Raw genomic sequence first — 25707 nt, 5'->3', positions numbered from 1 at the left:
AGTGCCCCCAAAAGTATGGATTTGGGTACTCGACACTTGAGCCACTGTGGACCCTCGTGATAAGTTCGGATTTTCTGTGACCCCCATCCCCATAAAAGTTTCCCATCCCTGATGTAGGGACGCAGGAGTAAAAGATTACTCCTGCACACATCACATTGATCTCGTGGACTGCTCTGTCTATGTATTGGTGATACATGTCCCTGGCCCCACTCCTCAGCTTAGTTCCAATACATGTGGAGCTGATGTGGTCTGATGAAAACTGCATTAAGGGAACAATAAAGCTTTTTAACTTTTAACCTCGTCTTGACTCACGGGCAGGTTCTCCTTCTGCTGTAGCGCTGCCTTCTTCTTCCACAGGCGTTCGCGGAGTTCGGCCACTCGCTTGTCCATGGTGGCCACCTCCAGGTTGCGCTTGCTCAGGCTCTCACGCTGCTGTTGCAGCTTGGCACTCTGGTCCTGGTTCAGTTTATTCCTCAGCTTAAAATCGGGAGGAGAAGTGAGAAAGAGCTAGAGTCAGCTTTGTGTGTGTATAGAGCTTTCCCACTACTGAGCAGAACTAAGCCGAGGCAAACCAAGCTCTACTGAGTTCTAAGAAAAGCTCTAAGAAAACTTCAGAGACAGCAGTTTTATTCTGGGGTATACACTATATATACAAAAGTATGTGGACACCCGTTCAAATTAGTGGGTCAGGCTATTTCAGCCACACCCGTTGCTGACAGGCCCATAAAAGCGAGCACACATGCCATGCAATCTCCACAGACAAACATTGGCAGTGGAATGGCCTTACTGAAGAGCTCAGTGACTTTCAACGTGGCACCGTAATAGGATGTCACCTTTCCAAAAAGTGATTGTCAAATTTCTGCACTGCTAGAGCTGCCCTGGTCAACTGTAAGTGCTGTTATTGCAAAGTGGAAACGTCTAGGAGCCACAACGGCTCAGCTTCGAAGTGGTAGGCCACACAAGCTCACAGAACGGGACCACCGAGTGATGAAGCGCGTAGTGCGTAAAAATCAATTGTCCTTGGTTCCAACACTCACTACCAAGTTCCAAACTGCCTCTGGAAGCAACGTCAGCACAATAACTGCTCGTTGGGAGCTTCATGAAATGAGTTTCCATGGCCAAGCAGTCACACACAAGCTTAAGATCACCATGCGCAATGCCAAGCGTCGGCTGGAGTAGTATAAAGCTCCCTGCCATTGGTATCTGGAGCTGTGGAAACGCATTCTCTGGAGTGATGAATCACGCTTCACCATCTGGCAGTCCGATCAATGAATCTTGGTTTGGTAGATGCCAGGAGAACGCTACCTGCCTGAATGCATAGTGCCAACTGTAAAGTTTTGTGGAGGAGGAATAATGGTCTGGGGCTCTTTTTCATGGTTCGGGCTAGACCCCTTAGTTCCAGTGAAGGGAAATCTTAACACTACAGCATACAATGACATTCTAGACGATTCTGTACTTCCAACTTTGCGGCAACAGTTTGGGGAAGGCCCTTTCCTGTTTCAGCATGACAACGCCCCCATGAACAATGCAAGGACCATACAGAAATGGTTGGTCGAGATTGGTGTGGAAGAACTTGACTGGCCTGCACAGAGCCCTGACCTCAACTCCATCGAACACCTATGGGAATTGGAATGCCAACTGCAAGCCAGGCCTAATCGCCCAACATCAGTGCCTGACCTCACTAATGCTGAAATCAGTGGCTGAATGGAAGCAAGTCCCCACAGCAATCTTCTAACATCTAGTTGAAAGCCTTCACAGAAGAGTGGAGGCTGTTATAGCAGCAAAGGGGGGACCCAACCCCATATTAATGACCATGATTTTGGAATTAGATGTTCGACAAGCAGGTGTCCACATTCTTTTGGTCATATAGTGTATGTTTGTCGTCCTGCTGTGTTCATTATGTTATTTTGCAGAGTCTACCTGTAAATGCCACAAAAATAAACTTGTGTGGAAGCAGGTTAATATAATATTTTCTTACCTGCAGCTCCTTGTAAAGACGCTCCAGCTCGCCGGCGGAGCTCGGGCCGTCCTGAGAAGACTCCATCTTGACGCTTTTCACGGTCTCCAGCTGCCTGCTCAGCTCCTCCACTCTGGAGACGGCAACCAGGAGCTCGCGCTGCTTACTCTGAAACAGCCCGTTCATCTGCTCTATCTCCTCCACTATATGGCCAGGCACACACGCAAATCAACAAACACATGCAAGCATGCACACACACAGACAGAAGGACACACGTTAGTCAAACTTGAAAAGTAACATTTAGAGAATGCTAATGTGTTAGTTCAAAGCAAAATCTAAATGTTCCGTTAACTTCAAGATTTGATCTTAAACCTAAACATGTTGTCTGGTATGGCACATTTTTTTTTAAATTATTGAGAAATGTTTTAGCTAACATTCCCCCAAAAATTGCACCTTCAGGTTCAATAGTTTTTTTGATGTCCAAATAAATAACCTTAATACACAACGTTCCCATAACTGTCAGGTGTACATTCTCGGAATACACAGAAAACTGGACAAAAATAATATTCTGGAAACTAAAACCTGGAATCTTCTTTTGACCCAAAAGTAGTTAGCTGGGTGTACGCTGTAGGCCAAAGCCAACCAGCTAAAACAGTGGCATTTCGTGTGAAGCAATGTCGAGTGTGTCAAGTTGGGAAAAAACCCCTCTTCATCGAGTGTCCTCGACTCCTCCCTCCCAACCTTGGCACTAACCCAGTTTGCTGTTGCTTTGGCGTTTCTGCTCCACTTGACCCTTGAGGGCCCGCACCCGCCGCAGCTTGGTCTCCTGGTTCTCAGCGTTCTCACGGAGCTGACGTAGTCTCTCCTGCTCTGACGCCTGCTGCTGCCGCTGCTCTTGCAGCCTCAGGTAGCGCAGACGCTGCTCCTAGCCGACCAAACAAGAAAACACGTTCAAGTTCAGATTCAAGTTTTTAATGCTACCCACGGTGTAGTAGTATTAGTAGTAGTATTATTTGGACCCATATCCCTGGCACACAATGACCACATCAAGTTTTTGACTATATACAAACTCAGCATTTGCAGTTTGTTTTTGGGCGTCTTTGGTATCATGTCTTGCCCAATAGTAACTAAATACAGAATATTGTATTGTCATTCTGGAGTCACTTTTAGTGCATGCGAGAATAGAAGATGTTTCTGAACACCTATACAGTCACATGGAGAAGCACAAAGATGATAGCCCCCTCGCTCTAGATAAGAGCGTTAGCTTAATGACTAAAATGTACATGTAAAATGCTAACCTTCGCTGTTACCGGTAATGGCGAGAGGTTAGCATTCACTATTGTAGCCTTTGTAAACTTCTAACTCAGTGTAGGAGGTCACACAGACGTTCCCATGTCTTTAAAGAAAAATACTTGCCTTTATTATTAGAGCTTAATAAAGAGAAGGCAGAGGGGACCGTGTGAAGAACTGTCTAGGAGGAAACCTCGAGAGGAACCAGACGCTAGAGCAAGCCTATTCAACTGGAAGCCTATGTCAAGCTAATAAGCATTGGTAAGAAAGGGAAAGAAACAACTTTTTTTTATTGGACATTGTCTCCTCTAGAGCCCTGCCATACAGGCCTATCTGCCTCACGCTGGCCTCGGCATGAGACGAGGTAAAGAATTACATGTTTTGACCTTATTTAGTGGCGGTGCTTCTCTGCCAAACGAGTCAATGGGCTTGTTTGACATCGACTGCACGGATCTACAAATCCCCTTGCATCATAAATAATTACTGATGATTATTTATAGCCAAGTCGGTCAGTCAAAATTTACCCACAACGTGTCATGCTCTCCAACATGGCCAATGTCTTGCCCTACCTTTGAGGCCAGGAGCTGCTGCTGCGAATTGATCTGCTGCTGTTGCCGTGACGCCATCTCCTGCAGCTCCGAGAGGGTGATGTCCATGCGAGGCGGTGCCACCTAATGACAAAGAACGTGTCACACAACACCATTAAACCACCGGCTTCCACCTTCCTTCATTTTAATGTTGTACAATTGTTTCACTCACCCCATTTTCCATGCATCGGTCCACAGGGACCATGACCATGTTCCTTTTGGCTGAGTGATCGGAAACCCTTGATCCACCTATACAAGACAAAATACAGCTGTCTTGTGTGTGTGTTTGTGTTTGTATCTAACTGTTGGAGAGGGACATGCATTTGCTTCACAACTGATCATGGGAAGTGTAAAAAGAGGTGAGAAGCTAATTGCTATTTTGGGAAATTGGGGGCTCCAATTTGTTTGTGTACTACAGTCGGTTTATGACCAAAGACGGAACAAACATGACCCGGAAAACCGACACAAGACCCGAGCACTGCGCCATGAATAGGGGTCATACTCCGAAGATACGGGATGAAAAGGACAAGCATGAGTTGTAGAACTGCTCATTATGTAATAACTGGTGGAGCAGCCAAAAGAACCAGGCCTCGTCCACACAGTTGCTCTTCCCGTGCCAGTGTCTGACGGTTATGCAATGCTGTTTTGCGAACAGCTTATATGGGTAACCAAAAAAAGGCAGAACAACAAGGCTGATCCCTTTAATAAGCTCTTTGGGGGTCCACAACTCAGGCTTATTAGTTATACAACCCAAATCCTACACCTTATACGGTAATAACAGCACAAGCAAAACAAGGAGCCGAGCCAGACTGGTTGTAATTGACTACAATCGTGTCCCGAGAACAAATAATAAAGCCTTTGTGCTGTGATATCCCTTGCACTGCTCTGTGATATCCCTTGCACTGCTCTGTTGCGTAATACGGCTTAGTCCTGCGTAGGGGGCCCGTCATTCCAAGCAACTAGAAACCCAAACACATGGACCTACACAAGGTTCTCAAATGAACAGAGAGCCTTGGGTTAAGAAAGAAAGGGCTTTCTGTTGTTTTCAAGTGACATAAAGGACTAAGTTATGAAGGGGCATCACATAGTGGTACCATTGAAAAGAACATGACCTTGGCTAATCGTCTCATGAAAACGCAATGCAGATATTCGAGGAAAAATAACAAGCACAAAACCTAGATCACAGCAATGAAAGTAAAGTGTATTGTTCCCTTTGGGCTCACTTTAACCATGAGGATGGGCGTATTCATGACACCAATTCTGTTGCAAAGCGGTTCTTAAATGGAAGCAAACGGAGAGGGGCCTACCTGAATTTGGCCAATAAAAACATGTTTTACTCTGTTTGCTTCTGTTTGGTTCTTAAAATGGTAAATGGTTTCCATAATGAATACACCCCAGCTGAGAGGGCGGTTAATGGTTAGCATGCTCTCAGACTACAAGGTGCAGTTGTTTAAAAAGGTGCTGACACATGTGGAATCTATGTGAACTGCAACAGCACTAGGCTGCATTCAAAACAAATGTCCCCCCTCCCCCGTAACATGGCGGAGACTCGCGCTTGAGCTGTTTACTTTCGGTCGTGGTCCACCAGCTTCAAACAGCTGTAAAAACTATATTTTTTTGTTATGAAATATATTTCACAGTGATGTAGATGGTACAATGATTCCCTATACTATTCAGTGCTTGTTTTCTCACATAAACTGAAATTGAGTGAACAGTGTTGAATTTTAGCACCCAGGAATTGACAGAGCAATTTCTACATTGGCCGCTTGACCTGATTTCCGCTAAACACAGCCACAAAAACAAAACAGCTTTCCCATTTTGACAACAGATCATCAAGTTATAGCAGAAATCTACCTCACCAAGCAAAGTGAGAAGAATAAGAGCACCACATTGAAGCTGCCCAGCAACACCTGTTGGGGTGGTGTTGTCATCATGTTTGACAGTCTCCTGGAGGGGAAGGAGTCTCTCCAAGAAATGGCCATATCAGTCTGCCGATATGGACAGCCCCATCAAGATGATCCTCCTGGATGATGTATTTTGGGAGAGCAGCCTGAAACTCCTGAAACGTGTAGCAATAGCTATTGCATGGATTGAGAGAGACAATGCCATCCTGTCTGATGTTCAAACTCTGCTTGCAGATGTAAGAGAAGAAATCCGTACTGCCCTGCCCACTTCACTGTTGCTCCAAGCAGAGGAAACTGCAGTTCTGAAATGCATCAAAAGCGTGAAGACTTCTGCCTGAAGCCCATACACACCGCAGCATACATGTTGGACCCCAAGTATGCTGACAAGAGCATTCTGTCTGGTGCAGAGATCAACAAGGCCTATGGTGTCATCACTACTGTGTCTCGCCACCTTGGCCTGGATGAGGGCAAGGTTCTTGGCAGTCTGGCGAAGTAACACTTCCAAGCAAGGGCTTTGGGATGGAGATGCAATATGGTAGTCGTGCCAATATCTCATCAGCCACCTGGTGGAAGGGACTTTGTAGATATGATGCTGTTTCCCCTGTTGCCTCCATCATCCTCCAAATCCCACCAACAACAGCCGCCTCAGAGCACAACTGGTCCTTGTTTGGGAACACACACACACACACACCAAAGCACCAATACAAGGGTTGAGAAATTGGTGGCCATCCGGGCAAATTTGAGGCTTTTTGAGCCTGACAACGAGCCATCCTCAACAAGGTTGGAAAGTGACAGTGAAGATGAGGCCTCAGTGTCTGATGTTCAAGAAGTGGACATTGAGGTCCAGGGAGAAGACATGGAAGCCTGAGAGGAAGACAACCAAAACATACAGATGTATGTTGAAAGCTTTATGGGAGATGCGATGGATCATTGGAGATCATTCAATGTTCCCTTTCTTTTGTTGTTCAGTGAAATCATCCCATGTAAAGAGTCTACTCATTTAATTAAAGTTACATTCGTAACTAAATATATTTTTATTTCTATTGGAAGGATGGAATAATTTGCAATTAATATTATTTATTTTTTTACCCCTTTTTCTCCCCAATTTTGTGGTATCCAATTGTTTTTAGTAGCTACAACTCCCGTACGGACTCAGGAGAGACGAAGGTTGAAAGTCATGCGTCCTCCGATACACAACCCAACCAAGCCGCACGGCTTCTTAACACAGAGTGCATCCAACCCGGAAGCCAGCCAACCCGGAGGAAACACTGTGCACCTGGCAACCTTGGTTAGCGCGCACTGCGCCCGGCCCACCACAGGAGTCGCTGGTGCGTGATGAGACAAGGTTATCCCTACCGGCCAAGCCCTCCCTAACGCGGGACGATGCTAATTGTGCGTCACCCCACGGACCTCCCGGTCGCGGCTGGTTACGACAGAGCCTGGAGTCTGATGGCACAGCACTACAGCGCCCTTAACCACTGCGCCACCCGGGAGGCCTGTAATTTGCAATTAAGTCTACTTATGATAAGGTAAAAGGTTTATGTTTCTGTCTCCATATGATATGGTAAATATATCCAATGCAAAAAAACATCTACATTTATATGGAATTAGTATTAAATTGCATATAGTCCCGTTAATTCCCACAAAGTTTCCACCTCTGAATATTCCCCAAAATATGCAACCCTAATCACAGCCAATCACAACACTGGCAGGTCAGTAATACTGCGAAACACCGTCATTTCACTATTACTGCAGATATATTATGTACATTTTCTGAAATTACAATGCAAAAATGAAATACAAATCCTATGTGTAGCACCTTTAAAGTGTGTTAAAGTGTTCCATATTCTACATCATATGGGGGTGTGTTCATAAACTGGATTGTGTTATTACAACCAACAACCACAACGGATGCTGTGGCAATAGTGCCACTGGGTTATGGTAAGTTCATATAAAATATACAAAATATAGAAGATAACGCAAAAGTAGCAAAAGAAGGATTAAGGACGGCTGAAGAATCTTTCTGCCAGACATTTACATACGTCTTGGTATGTGTGGGCCATGTGGCACACGGGGTGGCATGGCATTGCTCAGGTTAGTCACAGACAGTGCCCGTGGCATATCATCATCACCACACACAGGCTGCATCATGAACTGCATCCTATTCCTTATAGTGCACAACATTGGCCAGGGCCCATAGGCCATGTGGGACGCAGTCACAGTCAGAAAAATCCTGGGTGACCTTTGGGCCTGAGAGAATGCAGGCAAGACATAAAATGAGAGTGTACCCTGTTAAATAACGATGTCCCCAGCAGCCGCAAGAGATCACGGAGATTTTAATTATCTCAGCAACGTTTAGAATGCTTGGCATTGTGCCATGGTCAAAACCGCATGCGTCACTAAATAACAGGAAGAAATACAATCTTATCACACATTTTTTCTTTGTTATTTTGAGTTTTTACTTCACGTGACATAGTTCAAATCCAATTGTGGCCATGTAGCAACTCTAATATGGTAACAATTGTATTGAAATTCATCATCCCAACAATGGGGACAACGAAATGTGTCTGCCAGTTAGAATAGTAGCCGGCTGTATTAACTTTGGCTCAAATGTAACGGAATATAGGAAGAATAGAACATTGTGTATACCACACATAACAGTCAGTAAACACACCTGACTACCCAGGCGTCCCCATTTTTCAGGCTACACTTGACACATTCAGTTACCACACTATTTAACATCCAGGGTACTGGTGGGGGATGGGCATTGATAAATGTGTGTTTGTGGCTCTCACCCGACTCTCTGCAGGGTGCCCGTTCGTGGCGCAGGAGGAAGCGAACCTCCCCCCTCTGCTGTCCCCAATGCTGGAGCACGTCCAGCATTCGCTCTCCGTCACTAATGGCGCGTTCTGGTGTGACAAAGAAAGATGCCTGAGTAAGCGGTTCTTGATTCCAAGGCACGGTTCCATTTTGGTCCCTTGCCTCTTACCCTTCAGGTGTTCACATCTGACGGGATAGTGGTACTGCTTTCACCTATTACATCACTTTTAAGATTAGTGAACATCGAAGCTGTAGGGGCTAGAGAGTGAAATGGAACAGTTTTTGGGGGGGGGTTACTCCTACCCACCACTGAAAACTTTGGCCTTCGATTGGTTTCATTCAGTTCAACACTGATGAGTGCAGCCCTCCTTAACATAAACCTAGAGTTAACACTGCCGTTAAAAGTTAGCCAGGATATGTCCTGGCTGGTCTAGCAGTCATACCACAGTCTCACACATGACTACGGTGAAGGGCCCATGCCCTTCTAGCACTCCTCTCCTACTTACTTCACTGTCTCTTTTTACTGCAGAAGACGGAGTAAGAACCGTTCTGAAACTCACCTGAACCTCGCCACATTTCAGCTAGGTAGCATTCTCCCTCCCCGGGCTCCTTGCACAGCTCCACCACATCACGACACAGGGTTTCCGGGGTAACGGGCACCTCTGTGAAATGCTGGTCGTTGTTGCTGAGGTACACGGTGAGGAACATCTAAGACACAGTGAAAAATAGACCATTAGAACAGCGTTACTCGACATTGGTGCTGTGTACAATATGATAGAATGAGAAGCCCTGTTAAAAGAACATCTGGGTCCAACCCCAGACAAAGACTGAGCCAATTCAGAAAACCCATCGCAGTGGGGGACTCGCAAAAATAGTGAGAACAGAATAAGTAGCACATTAGGTACCTGTTCTATTCGAAAACAAACAGATGGTCAATGTCTAGTTTGGATCCAAAAACCTTACAGGGAGTCATTTGTCAGTGTGGTCTTTTTTCCTAATAGGGACAATTCCATGGTAACGGAATTGTGCTTAGACTCATATTTTTTACTTAAAATGTATGCCAAACAAAAACCATTGATTTAAAAAAAGTTTACAAACCATACAACTCTATGCACAAGGACTACTTTTAAGAAATTACAATGAACATAAATAAAAAATAAAACATTTACTGGAAGTTTGGTAACAGAATTTCAGTTAAATCTCCCTCAGTTTATGTGACCACATTTCCAAACACTTAAAAATCTGCTCCGAATTAAGATTCAGAGATGTCTGCAGAAAGAATGGGATGTCAGCTATGACATGACACCCTGAATTTGAAAAAAATCTATTGAACGTGAAGTGGATTTACACCCGGTAACAGAATTGAGGCAACAGAATTTCATCATTGGTCCTTGATCTATACTACACAGAAATGCATCATTTTGGATATGAAGGTCATTCACCCTAAATACGTATACAAAGGTGCAATATCCTCGTTTGCATATGGAGGTATTATTCTACACACTGGCTATTATTTTATTGAGCTCCACCACCAAACAAGACCAAATGTGGTTGGTCTAGAACAAATCTGAACCAATCAAAGACGTCTATTTTTCACACGCTTGGACATCAAAGTACAGCACAGTAGAGATATGTAGAGTACAGTACAGAACACAGTAAATATAGTAGAGTATAGTACATTATAGGGTAATGTACTGTACTTTACTGAACTATATTCTACTTTTATTTACTGTACTGTGCTGAATTATTCTCTACTTTTGTTTACTGTAGTGTCCAAACGTATGAAACATAGGTGTCCGTGACCAAATAAAGAATTTAAAGAGAGGGGGCTCATGGGGAGGTGTTAGTAAGAGCCGGGAGAGGTTACGTTAGAGATAGAGAGAAGAGAGGTTGTCCTGACTTGTTCTGGTTGTTCTTCCTCTTTCTCTGACAACCAGACGACAGAAGGAGAAAGGAAAACATTTATCAGCTGAACATAATAGTACGCCAGCAAAATGGAGAACAGTAGCAACTGTTGTTTGTGACTATTATGATTTCCCATTGTACCATTTCAAATGCAGACATTCCGTTACCAATTTTTCTGACATTCTGTTACCGATTTGGTAACAGATTTGAGTTTCAATCCCTTAATAATTCATGAAACAAAATCGATATCAGTGAAAACACTCATTGAAAACACGAATTAACTGCGTATGATTTCTTAATCTATCCCTGCTCATGTAAAGTGTTGGTCCCATGTTTCATGAGCAGAAATAAAAGATCCCAGAAATGTTCCATATGCACAAAAATATGTTCTCTCAAATTGTGTACAAATTTGTTTACATCCCTGTTAGTGAGCATTTCTCATTTGCCAATATAACCCATCCACCTGACAGGTATGACACATCAACAGGCTGATTAAACAGCATAATAACTACACAGGTGCACCTTGTGCAGCAACAAAAGGCCACTAAAATGTACAGGTTAAAACAACAGGTATTTCTGTCTGTAATAAAGCCTATGCCCTCCCAGGCCCACCCATGGCTGTGCCCCTGCCCAGTCATGTGAAATCCATAGATTAGGTTCTAAGAAATGTATTTCAATTGACTGATTTCCTTTTATGAACTGTAACTAAGAAAATAGTTAAAATTGTTGGCTGTTGCATCAGTTAGCAGGGGTCTAATTCAACATGATTGTGTTTTGATGCATTTCTAATACCTTTTAAGACTTTCTGGTAGATGTTTTCTAAGACCCCTTTTCCATCTGTTTGACAATTTGTTTATTCCTAATTTTGAGGATGGAAAATGATTGAAACGCATATATGCCTTAATTTCTCAAAAATATAGACTTGTGGCTTTCATTTGTCACCCAATTTGACATGGTCCTATGAACTTCACATGTTGTGCTTATGGGTCCTTTTACATAGAAGTTCCCACAGGGAATTCCACAAATAATAATGGCTTTGCTTCAACATCTGGAGTGAGCCAGCCCAAAGACAGAATCTGGACAATCTGGGAACTACTCCAGAACCCCCTCTGGAATTATAAAGGGGCGAATGCAGTTCTGAACATTTTTTCAAAGAGAAAACTGGGTCTCAAGCTCCAGTCTCTGAAAATGAAAACATGATGAAGAGGCAACACTGTCAAGGACACTGGTCCTCGAGAAACGGGGGCAGGCTCTGTGAATTTGACCTTTCACAAGATTCTACATAGGTCAATGGTTTCATTTCAAATGCGCAAACGCTGCAGCCAGCCACTGTGACAACTGTATATGGGGGACAATAAAGGGTTATAGAGCCAAGTGCAAGTCAGCAATTTCTTCGCACCATAAAGAGCAGGCCAAGCCAAACACGCTCCGCTGCCCAAAGGTATAGAGGATGCAAGAAGCGATCATTGACTTGTTGCTTCGTAGTGGTGGTCTGGCATGGGGCCTGAAAGGTCCAGATCACTGAGGTAACAGATGGGCTTTAGACTGAAGATGCATCCCAAAATGGCACCCTTTTCCCTAGTGCATTACTTTTGACCAGGTCCATGAGGTGCCATGTGGGACACATCCTGAGAGTAACATGGAAGCTGTCCTGTAGACTCTGCCATCGCTGCAGCACTACGTTCCCACTAACAACCTACAGAACCTACCATTCCGGAAACCTCTGCCTAAAACCAGTTATAATTTGGAGATAATCCATATAAAATCAGGAGATTTAGAACTTACTTAACTATCAATCTGATTGGTTTTCAAATTATTTGTCAAACAGAGCCGTCTACCAATTTCCTGAAATTTGTCAAAGGTGTTCAAGCCTGAACCCATTCATGATAAATCTATGATGTCAAGCACAGTTGGATTATGGAGAGAAACATAATTATGCCGGGCAACAGTATAAAATAATAAAGCCTTCCACATCCGCCACAAACATCTGGCATTTAACAGAAGTGGCTGAGAGACACGTAACAATGCTAAACCACTCGTAATGCCGACTGATCCTACATTTGTGAAACCGTGGCACAAGCTTGCCAGCTGACACTCCACGCACCAATTCAAGTATCCGGTTTGAAGCAGCTGTGCACTAAAGGTTTAAAAAGAGGCTTTTTTTTGTCCTCTTTTAAAATATGCTCTCAATCTGGGCACTGGATCGGACTACAGCTGGGGATATGACTGACTGCCTTTCTGTCCTAGTCACGCTAGGAGTACAAGAAATCCACAGACTGGCAATTAGAGTTAGGATAACATCATGGCCATGTGCCCTCTTAAAAGGTAGACTCCACCATATGACATCATCATGCAAAGCCAGAGGACTTCCTGTTTGCAGAAAACAAGATAATTAATGTCCGCAAAAAGACTACTTCCCAAATTCCGGCCTCCCTTCAGACATGCACACATTGGGGAGTGGCAAATACCCATTGTGACGCACAGATGTTCCAAACTCAGTTTTAGACGAGACTGACTTTATGACCAAAATTTGCGTATTTACATTTTGTAGTCAATTTTGACACTAGAATAACTGTTTCTGACTCCTATCAATGCCACATAGGGGATTTGCAAGGGGATTTTTAAAAGGCAGTCGCTCTTTAACAGTATATAGCTGATTTGAATCCTATTTGTATCTTGTAAAGCTGCTTGAAGAAAAATGTGGACGCCAGCTTGTTCCTCTGTATACCGCACACTTCTCAACAGCAAATGTATTTAAACTAACGCTGTTCATCAACCAAACCACACTAATGTATTCATTTATTGAGTGGTTTAAATGAAAACGTTGGACTAAATACACATCTTAAGGAAGCCCATGTTTCAACCAGTACAGAAGTGGGGCATGGTGTCAGAGGTTGATAAAGTGAAGGAGGCTGTCATTTCCTGTTTCACTGCACTGGGCCGTCATTTTAATCACATAGGGCAAGGGCTATGGGAAAAGGTAGGCACATTGGGAGATCTGAGTGAGCCTTGAGGCCATCTAGGACAATCAGAGATGAAGTGCACCCTACTTGGTAAGGCTCATTAAAAAAAAGTTCATGTCTAAAAAGGCTAAAAATGCTGTGAAAATGCCCAAATATAGCCTCATTAAATAATGAGCAAAAGATAATATTTTATTTACAACTACAATTCTGAAAAAAAGGGGGCCGCGAACATTGGGGGCTTATGCTAATTCCTTGGCATGTCCCTGTTTGCTTGGCACCACTCACTGAATGCATGGCTTTTGTAAGACTTGTCGAAAACAATTCGACCGAATATCAAATTACATGCAAAGTAGCACACTTGTATTTCCATACACAAATGTATAGGGGAGCTATCATTGCTGGCTCTTGGACTTGCATCCGAAATTGCACCATATTCCCTATGTAGGGTAATACTTTTGACCAGGAACCATAGGGATCTGTTAAAAAGTAGTGCACTATGTAGGGAAAAGGTTACCATTTTGGATGCATCCTTGCAGTGGATGATCAAGCCTTTAACAGAACAGGGGAATGTTCTTTTCCCCTCAGAATAATCAGCCATTATGGAAATTTGGCTTTTTTTTGTTGTTGAATGAGCGCCAATGTCAGCCCTTGTGCTATCCCCCACGGTAGATGATCACTTGATCTCGTATTGTATGTACAGTGGGGTCTGAAATGATTAACACCCTTGATAAAGATTAGAAATAATGACTGTATAAAATCATTAAAATACTGAGCTATATTGTGTGCAACAAAATCATTTTTTGCGAAATTATATAATTGTATACATTTGCTTAAAGAAAGAGATTTTGTATAACAAGTCTCAAAAAGGTAGGGGTTAAAATGATTGACACCCCTAAAGATTCTTAGAAATAAAGTAGTCAGAAGTGTAGTACTTGGTCCCATATACCTAGCAAGTTATGACTACATAGAGCTTGTGACTCTTCAAAGTTTGTTTTGGTTTTGTTTCAGATTATTTGGTGGCCAATAGAAATGAATGGTGGGGCCGCCCAAGTGGCACAGCGGTCTAAGGCACTGCATCGCAGTGCTTGAGGCGTCACTACAGACCCAGCTTCGATCCCAGGCTGTGTCACAACCAGCTGTGACTGGGAGTCCCATAGGGCAGCGCACAATTGGCCCAGCGTCGTCTGGGTTAGGGGAGGGTTTGGCCGGGGGGGGGGGGGTATCACTTGGCTCTAGCGACTCCTTGTGGCAGGCCGGGTGCCTGCAGGCTGACTGATCGTCAGTAGAGCTGTGTTTCCTCCGACACATTGGTGCAGCTGGCTTCCGGGTTAAGCGGGCGTGTGTTAAGGAGCGCGGTTTGGCGGGTCATGTTTCGGAGGACGCCTGACTCGACCTTCACCTCTACTGAGCCCGTTGGGGAGTTGCAGTGACGAGACAAGATCGTAATGAAATTGGGAGACATAGTCATAATATAGTCATTAATGTATTGTGTCATTTTAGAGTCACTTTTACTGTAAATAACAATATAATATGTTTCTAAACACTTTTACATTAGCGTGGATGCTACCATGATTTTGAATATTCAAATAAAAATAAAAATCTTATTGGTCACACACACACACATGGTTAGCAGATGTTAACGCGAGCGTAGCGAAATGCTTGTGCTTCTAGTTCCAACGGTGCAGTAATATCTAACAAATAATCGAACAATTCCCAACTACCTACAGCTGAAGTCGGAAGTTTACATACACCCTAGCCAAATAAATTTAAACTCGGTTTCTCACAATTCCTGACATTTAATCCTAGTAAAAAATTCCCTGTCTTAGGATCACCACTTTATTTAAAAATGTGGAACGTTAGAATAATAGTACAAAGTGTGATTTATTTCAGCTTTAATTTCATTCATCACATTCCCAGTGGGTCAGAAGTTTACATACACTCAATTAGTATGTGGTAGCATTGCCTTTAAATTGTTTAACTTGGGTCAAACGTTTTGGGTAGCCTTCCACAAGCTTCCCACAATAAGTTGGGTGAATTTTGGCCCATTCCTCCTGACAGAGCTGGTGTAACTGAGTCAGGTTTGTAGGCCTCCTTGCTTTTTCAGTTCTGCCCACAAAGCTTCTATAGGATTGAGGTAAGGGATTTGTGATGGCCACTCCAATACTTTTACTTTGTTGTCCTTAAGCCATTTTGCCACGACTTTGGAAGTATGCTTGGGGTCATTGTCCATTTGGAAGACCCATTTGCGACCAAGCTTCAACTTCCTGACTGATGTCTTGAGATGTTGCTTCAATATATCCACATTATTTTCCTCCCTCAGGATGCCATCCATTTTGTGAAGTGCACCAGTCCCTCCTGCAGCAAAGCACCCCCACAACATGATGCTGCCACCCCCGTGCTTCACGGTTGGGATGGTGTTCTTTGGCTTGCAAGCCTCCCCCTTTTTCCTCCAAACATAACGATGGTCATTATGGCCAAACAATACTATTTATTTCATCAGAACAGAGGACATTTCTCCAAAACGTACAATCTTTGTCCCCATGTGCAGTTGCAAACCGTAGTCTTGTTTTTTTATGTTGGTTTTGGAGCCGTGGCTTCTTCCTTGCTGAGCGGTCATTCAGGTTGTCGATATAGGACTCGTGTTACTGTGGATATAGATACTTTTGTGCCGGTTTCCTCCAGCATCTTCACAAGGTCCTTTGCTGTTGTTCTGGGATAGATTTGCACTTTCCGCACCAAAGTACCTTCATGTCTAGGAGACAGAACACAACTCCTTCCTGAGTGGTATGACGGCTGCATGGTCCCATGGTGTTTATACTTGCGTGCTATTATTTGTACAGATGAACGTGGTACCTTCAGGCATTTGGAAATTGCTCCCAAGGATGAACCAGACTTGTGGAGGTCTACAATTATTTGTCTGAGGTCTTGGCTGTATTTCTTTTGATTTTCCCATGATGTCAAGCAAAGAGGCACTGAGTTTGAAGGTAGGCCTTGAAATACATCCACAGGTACACCTCCAATTGACTCAAATGATGTCAATTAGCCTATCAGAAGCTTCTAAAGCATGACATATTTTTTTTGAATATTCCAAGCTGTTTGAAGGCACAGTCATCTTAGTGTATGTAAACTTCTGACCCACTGGAATTGTGATACAGTGAATCATAAGTGAAATACTCTGCCTGTAAACAATTGTTGGAAAAATTACTTGTGTCATGCACAAAGTAGATGTTAACAAACTATTGTTTTGGCAAGTCAGTTAGGACATCTACTTTGTGCATGACACAAGTAATTTTTCCAACAATTGTTTACTGGCAGTCTTGTTTGGCACTGTATTATCCTCAGAGTGGGCAAAGAAGGTGTTTAGTTTGTCTGGAAACGTGACGTCGGTATCCGTGACGTGGCTGTTTTTGTTTGTGTAGTCCGTGATTTCGTGTAGACCCTGCCAAATACATCTCGTAACTGTTTGATTGCCTTGCGAAGGGAATAACTACTGTTTATATTCAGCCATATCCCCAGACCTCTTTCCATGGTTATACGTGGTGGATCGCGCTTTCAGTTTTTCGCGAATGCCGCCATCCATCCACAGTTTCTGGTTAGGGTAGGTTTTAACAGACACAGTGGGTACGACATCTCCAATGCACATATTTATAGTGTATAGATCAATGTTGTTCTCCGAGGCCAACTGGAACATATTCCAGTCCGCGTGATCAAACAATCTTGGAGCGTGGCTTCCGATTGGTCAGACCAGCGTTGAATGGTTCTCGTCACTGGTACATCCTGTTTGAGTTTCTACCTATAAGCCGGAACTAGCAAGATGGAGTCGTGGTCGGATTTGCCGAAGGGAGGGCAGGGGAGGGCTTTGTATGCATCGCAGAAGTTAGAGTGGTGGTGGTTAAGAGTATTAGCCCTTTGTGCCATGCAATCAATATGCAGATAACATTTAGGTAACATTGATCTCTAATTCGCTCTGTTAAAATCCCCAGCTACAATAAATGCAGCCTCCAGCCCCTCTAATTTTCTCACTCATTATTCATGATTATCCATAATCATGGTAGCATCCACATTAATGCAGAAGTGTTTAGAAACATATTCTATTCTTGTTTATAATAAAAGTGACAATACATTATTTACCATTCATTTCTATTGGGCACAAACTAATCTGAAACACAACCAAAACAAACTGCAAATGCATCCAACATGTTTGTAGTCACGAGCTTGACGTAGCCATTGCGTGATAGGAATATGGGACCAAATACTAAACTTTTGACTATTTGTATTTATAAGAATCTTTAGGGGTGTCAATAAACTTGACCCCTACCTAAAAATAATATATGACTTGTTAAACAAAATCTCTTTCTCTAAGCAATTGTATTAGTACGAATTATTTTATACAGTCATTATTTCTAAACTTTATCAAGGGTGTCAATAATTTTAGACCCCACTGTATATCTTGGAGAACCAGAAGTAGAATAGAATACTTTACTTCCTGTGAGAGAATTTGTCCTATAGGCTACACTGTATTCCAGGTAGCCCCCACATACTGATAATTCCAGTTTTCAGAATAAGACGTGTGCATAGGCAGTAGTTGTATTAATAAAGCCTCGATAGAATAGAAAACAATCCATTCTAATTCTATGGATAGATTCTATATAAACAGGAGGCTTGATTGAATACAATTCCCCTGATTCACACAGGGGAAAGGCAGAGCACTTTGACTTTGCGTGTGGGAGCAGCCCTAATAACACAACATCGCCCTTCTATTCAGACAGATCAGACAGCTTGGGGGTGAAGTTTCCCCTAAGTACATATCTAGGATCAGCATCCCCTCCCCCAATCCTAAAAATGCTAAACTGACCCATGATGAGTGTCTGGGGCAACTTAACACTATTCTGATCAGACATTGGCCTGGGAGGTCTAGTCTGTGGTAAAAAATATAAAATAAAATGTTTCACAGTGTGGGGCATCTAATGAGATCGGTGAGTCTAAGCTTCTCATTAATTGCGCATCAGTGTGACTGAAAACAAACGTCATTAGCAATAGGGATTCTAATTGGTGGAGAATAAGGTGATGAGCTAAGTGCTATGAGATCTTTGGAAAGATTAGCTGTAATTGCAAATTGTTCCTCTGTTATTAGGTGACATAAACAGGCATTTGACCACGATGACTCGGACTAGAGAATCTATAACACATTCTCTTAACAAAATTTCAGCTAAAAGGTTGTGTATTTTATCATGTAATCATGAATAAATCACTGTTGATAGGGATAGACCAAATTAATCGTGGATGGTGGTCTTAATCCGAAATCTAATTACTGACAAAGCCCTTCTTGCGCCTGAAAATCTCTTCCCAAAAAACAACTTTGCATGAGACGCCTTGAGGAAATCAAAATAACCTTTTTTTGTGACATTCATTCTTGGTGAGTTATTGTGCTGTGGTGCTAAAAATGCTGAAGTGCTCAAAAGTAGGCATGGGAAGAGAACAAGTTGAAATGACACACGCAAGTTGTTATCGGACCAACTGACCATTACATTTGGTTAAACAGGTTGAGTGAATTGTCGATATACCATGACGGACACAAATTGAAAGCTAATTAATTGGAAATAGAGAGTTAAGTTTGCTGTGACGGCAGTTACAAGCTAGAGGAGTAATCCAACCCACTGGAGTCATTAATTATTCATGCCAATAACAGCATACAACAAATGAGCATCTGTCAATACATGCATCATCGGGGCAAAGCCATCCTACGGAGTCCAACTTCAAAGAACTGTTGTGTTCCCTCTTGAAATAGGGACCTTTTCAGTTAAAGCGGTATCCTTTTCTCCATTCCATGTTTTAAAAAAGATATTAGCACTAACCCTTGACTTGTGGTTGTGTGGATCTTTAATAAAATGTTGGCAGATTGAGATAGGCTTGCGAGCCGCCACCGCCGGTCAGCTCCCAATGTTTTTAAGCTGCGGCCTGGACCCAGGCCATATGGCCAGGCTCACGTGACTTTACTATTGAATCAGCGTAGGAGTAGCAACCCTCCCCCGTTCCCAACCCCCACTGTGCTGAGCGTTACTCTGGGAGCAGAAAAACAGTACTGGGTGAAAGCAAACACAACCCAGTCGCTGAAATGTTTACATTTTGACATAGGCATTTTGGGACAATGGGAAATGTCATTGTAAATCTCCACCACAGCCATGGAGCAGTACTTTTGAATAATCGCCTAATGAATTTAGAAATAGCCTAAATGTCGCAGCAGAAAGAGTGTGTGTATGTGTGTCTGTGTGGTTGCTACTGGTCACAGTGGTAACAGTTGCAAAGGCACTCTGTAACCTCAGGTGTGAGATGAGTTTAACAACAGTAATCAATGATATTTGGAACAAGAAAACAAAATTAGGCCTAGCCTATAAACTAATCTATTATTTACCCCTATCTGTACCACCCCTGACCATGCTAAATAATCACTTGAAGATAGGAGGTCCTTGCAAGTTGAGTAAAAATCTATTCTCCGTTCACATAACCACATGATGGAACAGCCTGAAATAGATTTAGCCTAACCACCACATTTATGAGTTCCACCAGGGCTAACACTAATTTTCCAGGATCTCAACCTATATAAAGAAACACAAGATGTAGGGCCAACACTATAGGGCTCCCAAGAGGAACAAACAGACATGCTGAGTTATATTTCGCTCACCGTCATTACAGTTTAACAATGCAGGGTCATTGTTCTTCAAATAGCTGTACTTCTTGTTTTGTGTCTACTTTCCAACCCATGTTTAACTAGCAAAATTACACAAGTGATAAGACAACTGTCCTCTTCTTCACTAGGTTCAACTGTTGTCAAGATATGTCATCCACTCATTAGTCAAGGTTCCTTTTAAAGATCAGTGTCTGGTTGAACAAGAAAAGGGAAAACGTTTAGATGTTGTTGAGGATGACATGTTGGCTCTAATTTACACATCATCACTCGGGTATATTGTTACACAGTTATAATCATGTACTCTACCATGTCCAAGGGCTATAAGGACAGTAAATCCTCACTTGGAAACACCGGACCTCAAGGGAGCCAAACAAGTGACGCACTCAAGAGCTTCGATAATATCTGGATTTACCATTCTGCAGACCAGCTAATAATAGAACACCATTGTGCCCATTGTGTGTGGAACCCTGCACCCACCTCATGGAAAATCTAAACATAGAAGCCTATCCAGGTTACGACTGACAAAGATTAGAGCAATGCAGGAAAGCCTGTTCAAATTTGTAAGAATGTTAGTTTGTATTTTGTTTCACATAGTACAGTTTTATAAACAAATTCAGTCACACTTTCTTGCAGCACACAAAGAGGATCTTGTAAGTGTCAAACCCAAGAGTGGTTTTTATTTAACTAGGCAAGTCGGTTAAGAACACATTCTTATTTACTGGTTACAGCAGTCGTGCTCTGGGTGTGGGGTAAGATTTGAGGCTCACACTACCTCTCATATGACTATGCATTGTATACATTCTACTCTCGATGTAAGGGCCTGAGACTGCTATGAATGGGTGCACTCAACCAAAGTATGCATTATCTGCACCTAAACAGTTTGCAATGTGCATTTACCTGGAGTCAATGGCAAGTTTATGAATTGCCTGACTGGGCAGATGAGTCAGATGGAACCACCCGTTGTATAAAAAAATCCCAATAAGGGTTACATTTTGTAAGCTGGGATGTTCTATATGAATTCAGTCACTTTTTGACAGCAACCCTTTTGATTTGAACGAAACCTTCCATTCACATTTTCCCACGGTAGAAGTGGTCAGACAGTGACTTTTTGGACAGGAACGACAAAATATTCAGAAGATGGAGGCGCTCGAAATGGACCCATTTTGCATGCTTCACCATGAGACATCCATATCTTCATCACTGAAAAATATCAACAATTGACTTTGATATTATTTCAAAGCTTACCGATTTGTCAAACTATTGTTACATTTATTTTTATACATTTTTCAAAAAAATTGTCTTATTTGCTTTTTTACCTTTAAAACTAGAATGTGTAAGTTGAAACAATAACAAAGAGGACACCCTGTCTCTGTTTTGGTGAAAAGCTAACAGATGGGCATGGAGAAATGATAGACAGAGATATGGATTCAAGGACGGACTATCCATGATATCGGGGCCTCCCGGGTGGCGCAGTGGTTAAGGGTGCTGTACTGCCAGCTGTGCCACCAGAGACCCTGGGTTCGCGACCAGGCTCTGTCGTAACCAGCCGCGACCGGGAGGTCAGTGGGGCGACGCACAACTGGCCTAGCGCCGTCTGGGTTAGGGAGGGCTTGGCAGGTAGGGATAACCTTGACTCATCTCGCACAACGGAACACGCACGCAGTGCCAGGTGCACAGTGTTTCCTCCGTCACATTGGTGCTGGCTTTCGGGTTGGATGCGCGCTGTGTTAAGCAGTGCGGCTTTGTTGGGTTGTGTATCGGAGGACGCATGACTTTCAACCTTTCCAGAGCCCGTACGGGAGGTGTAGCGATGAGACAAGATCGTAGCTACTAACATTTGGATACCACGAAATTGGGGAGAAAAAAGGGGTCAAATTCAACCACAAAAAAAAAGGTTGAAGTATCAAATTTGGGGACAGGTCGAAAAGCATTAAACATTTATGGCAATTTAGCTAGCTTGAATGCTGTTGCTAGCCAATTTGTTCTGGACATTGAGTTGTTATTTTACCTGAAATGCACAAGGTCCTCTACTCCGACAATTAATCCGAAGTCAGCCGAATCGTTTCTAGTCATCTCTCCTCCTTCCAGGATTTTTCTTCTTTGGACTTTATATGGCGATTGGCATCTAACTTCTATAGTATTACCACGACAACGACCGACCTCACCCACGTGGGTATAACCAATGAGGAGATGGGAGACACAGGACTTGCACCACGTTCAGCATCACAAATAGAACTTACTTTATTTTAGCGCTTGGCAACCCAGACGCTCGTTGGCGCCCGCGAGCAGTGTGCATTGATTGAATGACATGTATGTGTACATTTATTTTGCAACGTGAGCGGTGTGGTCAGCATGTAATGATGAATTATGACTTTCCATAAGTGAAATAGGCTATTCTCAATGGGCACAAACAGTTTTTAAATTTTTAGGTGCTTTTTTTCTCCCCAATTGGTAGTTACAGTCTTGTCTCGTCGCTGCAACTCCCCTACAGACTCGGGAGAGGCTATGGTCGAGAGCCATACTTCCTCCAAAACATGACCCTGCCAAGCCGCACTGCTAACTTAACCGGAAGCCAGCCGCACCAGTGTGTTGGAGGAAACACCGTTCAACAGGAGACCGAAGTCAGCTTGCAGGCACCGGCCCACCACAAGGTGTCACTAGAGAGCGATGGGACAAGGAAATCCTGCCCTGCCAAATCCTCCCCTAACCTGGGCCATTTGTGCACCACCCTATGGGACTCCCAGTCACGGCCGCTTGTGTGACAGCCTGGGATCAAACATGGGGCTGTAGTGACCCCTCACGCACTGTCTTAGACCACGGTGCCACTCGGGAGGCAATTGTTTTTTTTATTTTGTCCATACACAAAAAGGCAATGGTCAAAAACATTATCACCATGTTATCAACAATGTTGTGTATGGACAGAATACACTTAGTTTGTGTCAGACAACCACAAACCTTTAAATTGGGATTTTACTTGTGTGTAGTCCATTGAAGTTTTTCTGGCTAAATAAGGTGTAGTAGCCTAACTGGCAGTTAACCTCATATGCATGCTGCATGATTTTAAACCATTCTTTAATTTCTGAAATGTCATGAGATATGATAAGGAAAGCAGAACCTGATAGCTAGACATTCAGAGAACACATGGAATTTCTGAACTACATTAGCATGAGCAACAATAGTGGTATCGGTGGTTCACCATCAAAATAAAAGTCTGCCATTGAAACTGATGCAAACAGATGAAACTAGAGAAAATAAAGTCCCACAATAAGAGCTATGACACTAATATTTGTGCATACTCTTTAGAATTGTAATCTGTGGGTGTCACAGAGTAGGCTGGAACCCCATTTCACGAACCCAGGATCCATAGGTAAGGCTGTACATGTTCAATAAACAGATAGTAGGTTGACTGGTGAGATTGGAAGGAAAAATCCACTCCAAACCCCACATTCCTTTAAAATTTACAGTGTTCAAAAAACAAATATGTGAAAACAATATTTTTGTGAACAAATGTCTAACTTTGGCATTATAGTAAGGTTGGTAGCAATAATGAAAATCATTGTGGAAATCTGTGGCATCTCAAGTCGTTTATAAAATCCATAATGCAATGCTCTCTATGGGCTGACTATCTGGCTAGATAGCTTACTAGCAATCTGGCTAGATAGCTTACTAGCAAACGTAGCTACACACAATAATACCAAAGAAATATCAGCATGTAAAGAATCTAGTTTGCTGTAAAATTGCCTAAACAAACTGCACTATCAATTTAGGAGTCTACAATCTTAACCTGCAGATCGATGTGCCTCACAGAGTGGAGTTTGACATTCGCAATGGCAGATATACTTTGAGATGGGAAACGTTGCCCATGCTACGTCAATGGGCCGTGAGGTGCATTCTGGGCGATTCTGGGGCAAGAAGCGCTCTCAGTCAAGGAATGAATGAGTATTGGCGGTAAAAACTCAAACTTAACATTAGCACGAATTTCGTCAACAAGAAGTACAACACTACACATCTATTCCGAGATATGAGATAATTAACTTGCTATCTGTAGTATCGTATAGCTTTGGAATCCAAACATTACAGCAGGTAGCCTAGTGGTTAGAGCATTGGACCAGTAACTGAAAGGTTGCTAGATCGAATCCCTGAGCTGACAAGGTAAAATAAAATCTGTATTTCTTCCCCTGAACAAGGCGGTTAACCCACTGTCGTCATTGTAAATAAGAATTTGTTCTTTACCAACTTGCCTGGTTAAATATAAAACATATATGTATGCCCCCAGTGCAATTCTGAAGTCTATACATCCGCAGTGCAATTTCAACTGATTTTTACTTTTGTGTCAAATTAACTAGTTATTGTATTTTGTTGAATTTATATAACACTCCATCTTTGTTTAGCAGTATCTAGTACAATGATTCCACAATGTTTATCGGTTTTCATCAGTTTCAATGGTGGTCTTTTATTTTGAAGGCAAACCTCCGATTCCACTATTGTTAATCACGCTAACGTTGCATACAACACTCTGGTCAAGGAAGCCAATAATTGGCCAAGATGTGGGGTATTCAAACAAACCTGTCCTGTATTGTTACCCTGGATTGGAAGACTGGGTTTACTGAAAGTCATTAATGCAGCCAGGGATTAATTGAAAATTGAAGGCTACAAGCGCGGCAGGTAGTTTAGCGGTTAAACGCGTTGGGACAGTAACCGAAACGTTGCTGGTTCGAATCCTGACATGACTAGGTCTAAAATCTGTCGACATTGCCTTGGTACTTAACCCTGATTGCTCCCATAAATTTGCTAAATGACAAAAATACACAGTATTTACAGAACCTGCTATTGTTACCACTGTATGCCACTGTTGCCAGCAACATGTTGATTGTCAGTGTGCTAAAAACCTACTCAGATTTTGTGTGGAGATCCTGCCTTTGTCTCAATATAAATAGAGAACTAGATGCTATAGGCTGAGGAACTAGATAAAACATAGCCTAAGGAGAGAGGGCATATTCTAAACAATTCTGTCTTGTCTAATCAAAATCTTAATCATAACATCAAAGGAACATGTAGTCTGTTAAAATAACTCACCGGCATCATATTGGCTCCGTATCGCATGCAACGTTGGCTATTGCTATCTTCGATTCGAGGATATCAAATCCCTCACGTATTCGATAACCCAACAGAGCAGTGACATCGGATCAAGTTTATTCCTTTTTTCTGTCGCCCCCGTGTATTATACGCACGAGTGCCTCTCTAATTTACATTCTCCTGTTACACAATTATTGATGTCGTCTTTACTGGAGACCTGTTGCAGTGGTATTGTAACAATGCCCTTCTCAATGACAACGATCTATCTATCCCTTGAAATAATTTCTCAGGATTAGTCCGGTGGCCACCTGATCGAAATGGCCATTTGGCCCAACAAAGGTTTTGTACAAATGTGCACCCGTGAATAATAGAACGGCAGAAATAGTCCACTGTTAAATCCAATTTTCAATCCGTATTTAATCTATCTATTAAAGACTAACATTTTTAGACGAATGTGTATCTTTACGGGCATTTGCCCACTAGGAAAGCTATCAATTGAATTAACAAACGACTGCAA

At 42.7% G+C, this 25707-nt stretch overlaps 1 protein-coding gene across 1 annotated transcript in view; it reads right to left on the bottom strand.

Moving 5' to 3' along the window:
* LOC139370588 (tumor protein p53 binding protein, 2b) overlaps window positions 1–25707 on the bottom strand; it is a 44687-nt gene extending 18980 nt beyond the window's left edge. Inside the window, exons 1-8 of the mRNA XM_071110173.1 lie at window positions 25191–25707; window positions 9119–9266; window positions 8534–8647; window positions 4007–4083; window positions 3817–3918; window positions 2711–2882; window positions 1979–2160; window positions 313–477 (exon numbers count right to left, since the gene is read on the bottom strand). Coding sequence (XP_070966274.1) covers window positions 313–477; window positions 1979–2160; window positions 2711–2882; window positions 3817–3918; window positions 4007–4083; window positions 8534–8647; window positions 9119–9266; window positions 25191–25217 — 987 coding nt within the window. The 5' untranslated portion in view covers window positions 25218–25707. The remainder of the gene's footprint in view (window positions 1–312; window positions 478–1978; window positions 2161–2710; window positions 2883–3816; window positions 3919–4006; window positions 4084–8533; window positions 8648–9118; window positions 9267–25190) is intronic.

Source organism: Oncorhynchus clarkii, chromosome 17 (assembly GCF_045791955.1).
Source record: "Oncorhynchus clarkii lewisi isolate Uvic-CL-2024 chromosome 17, UVic_Ocla_1.0, whole genome shotgun sequence".
Taxonomy (NCBI): domain Eukaryota; kingdom Metazoa; phylum Chordata; class Actinopteri; order Salmoniformes; family Salmonidae; genus Oncorhynchus; species Oncorhynchus clarkii.
This window is presented reverse-complemented; position numbering and strand designations above follow the sequence as displayed.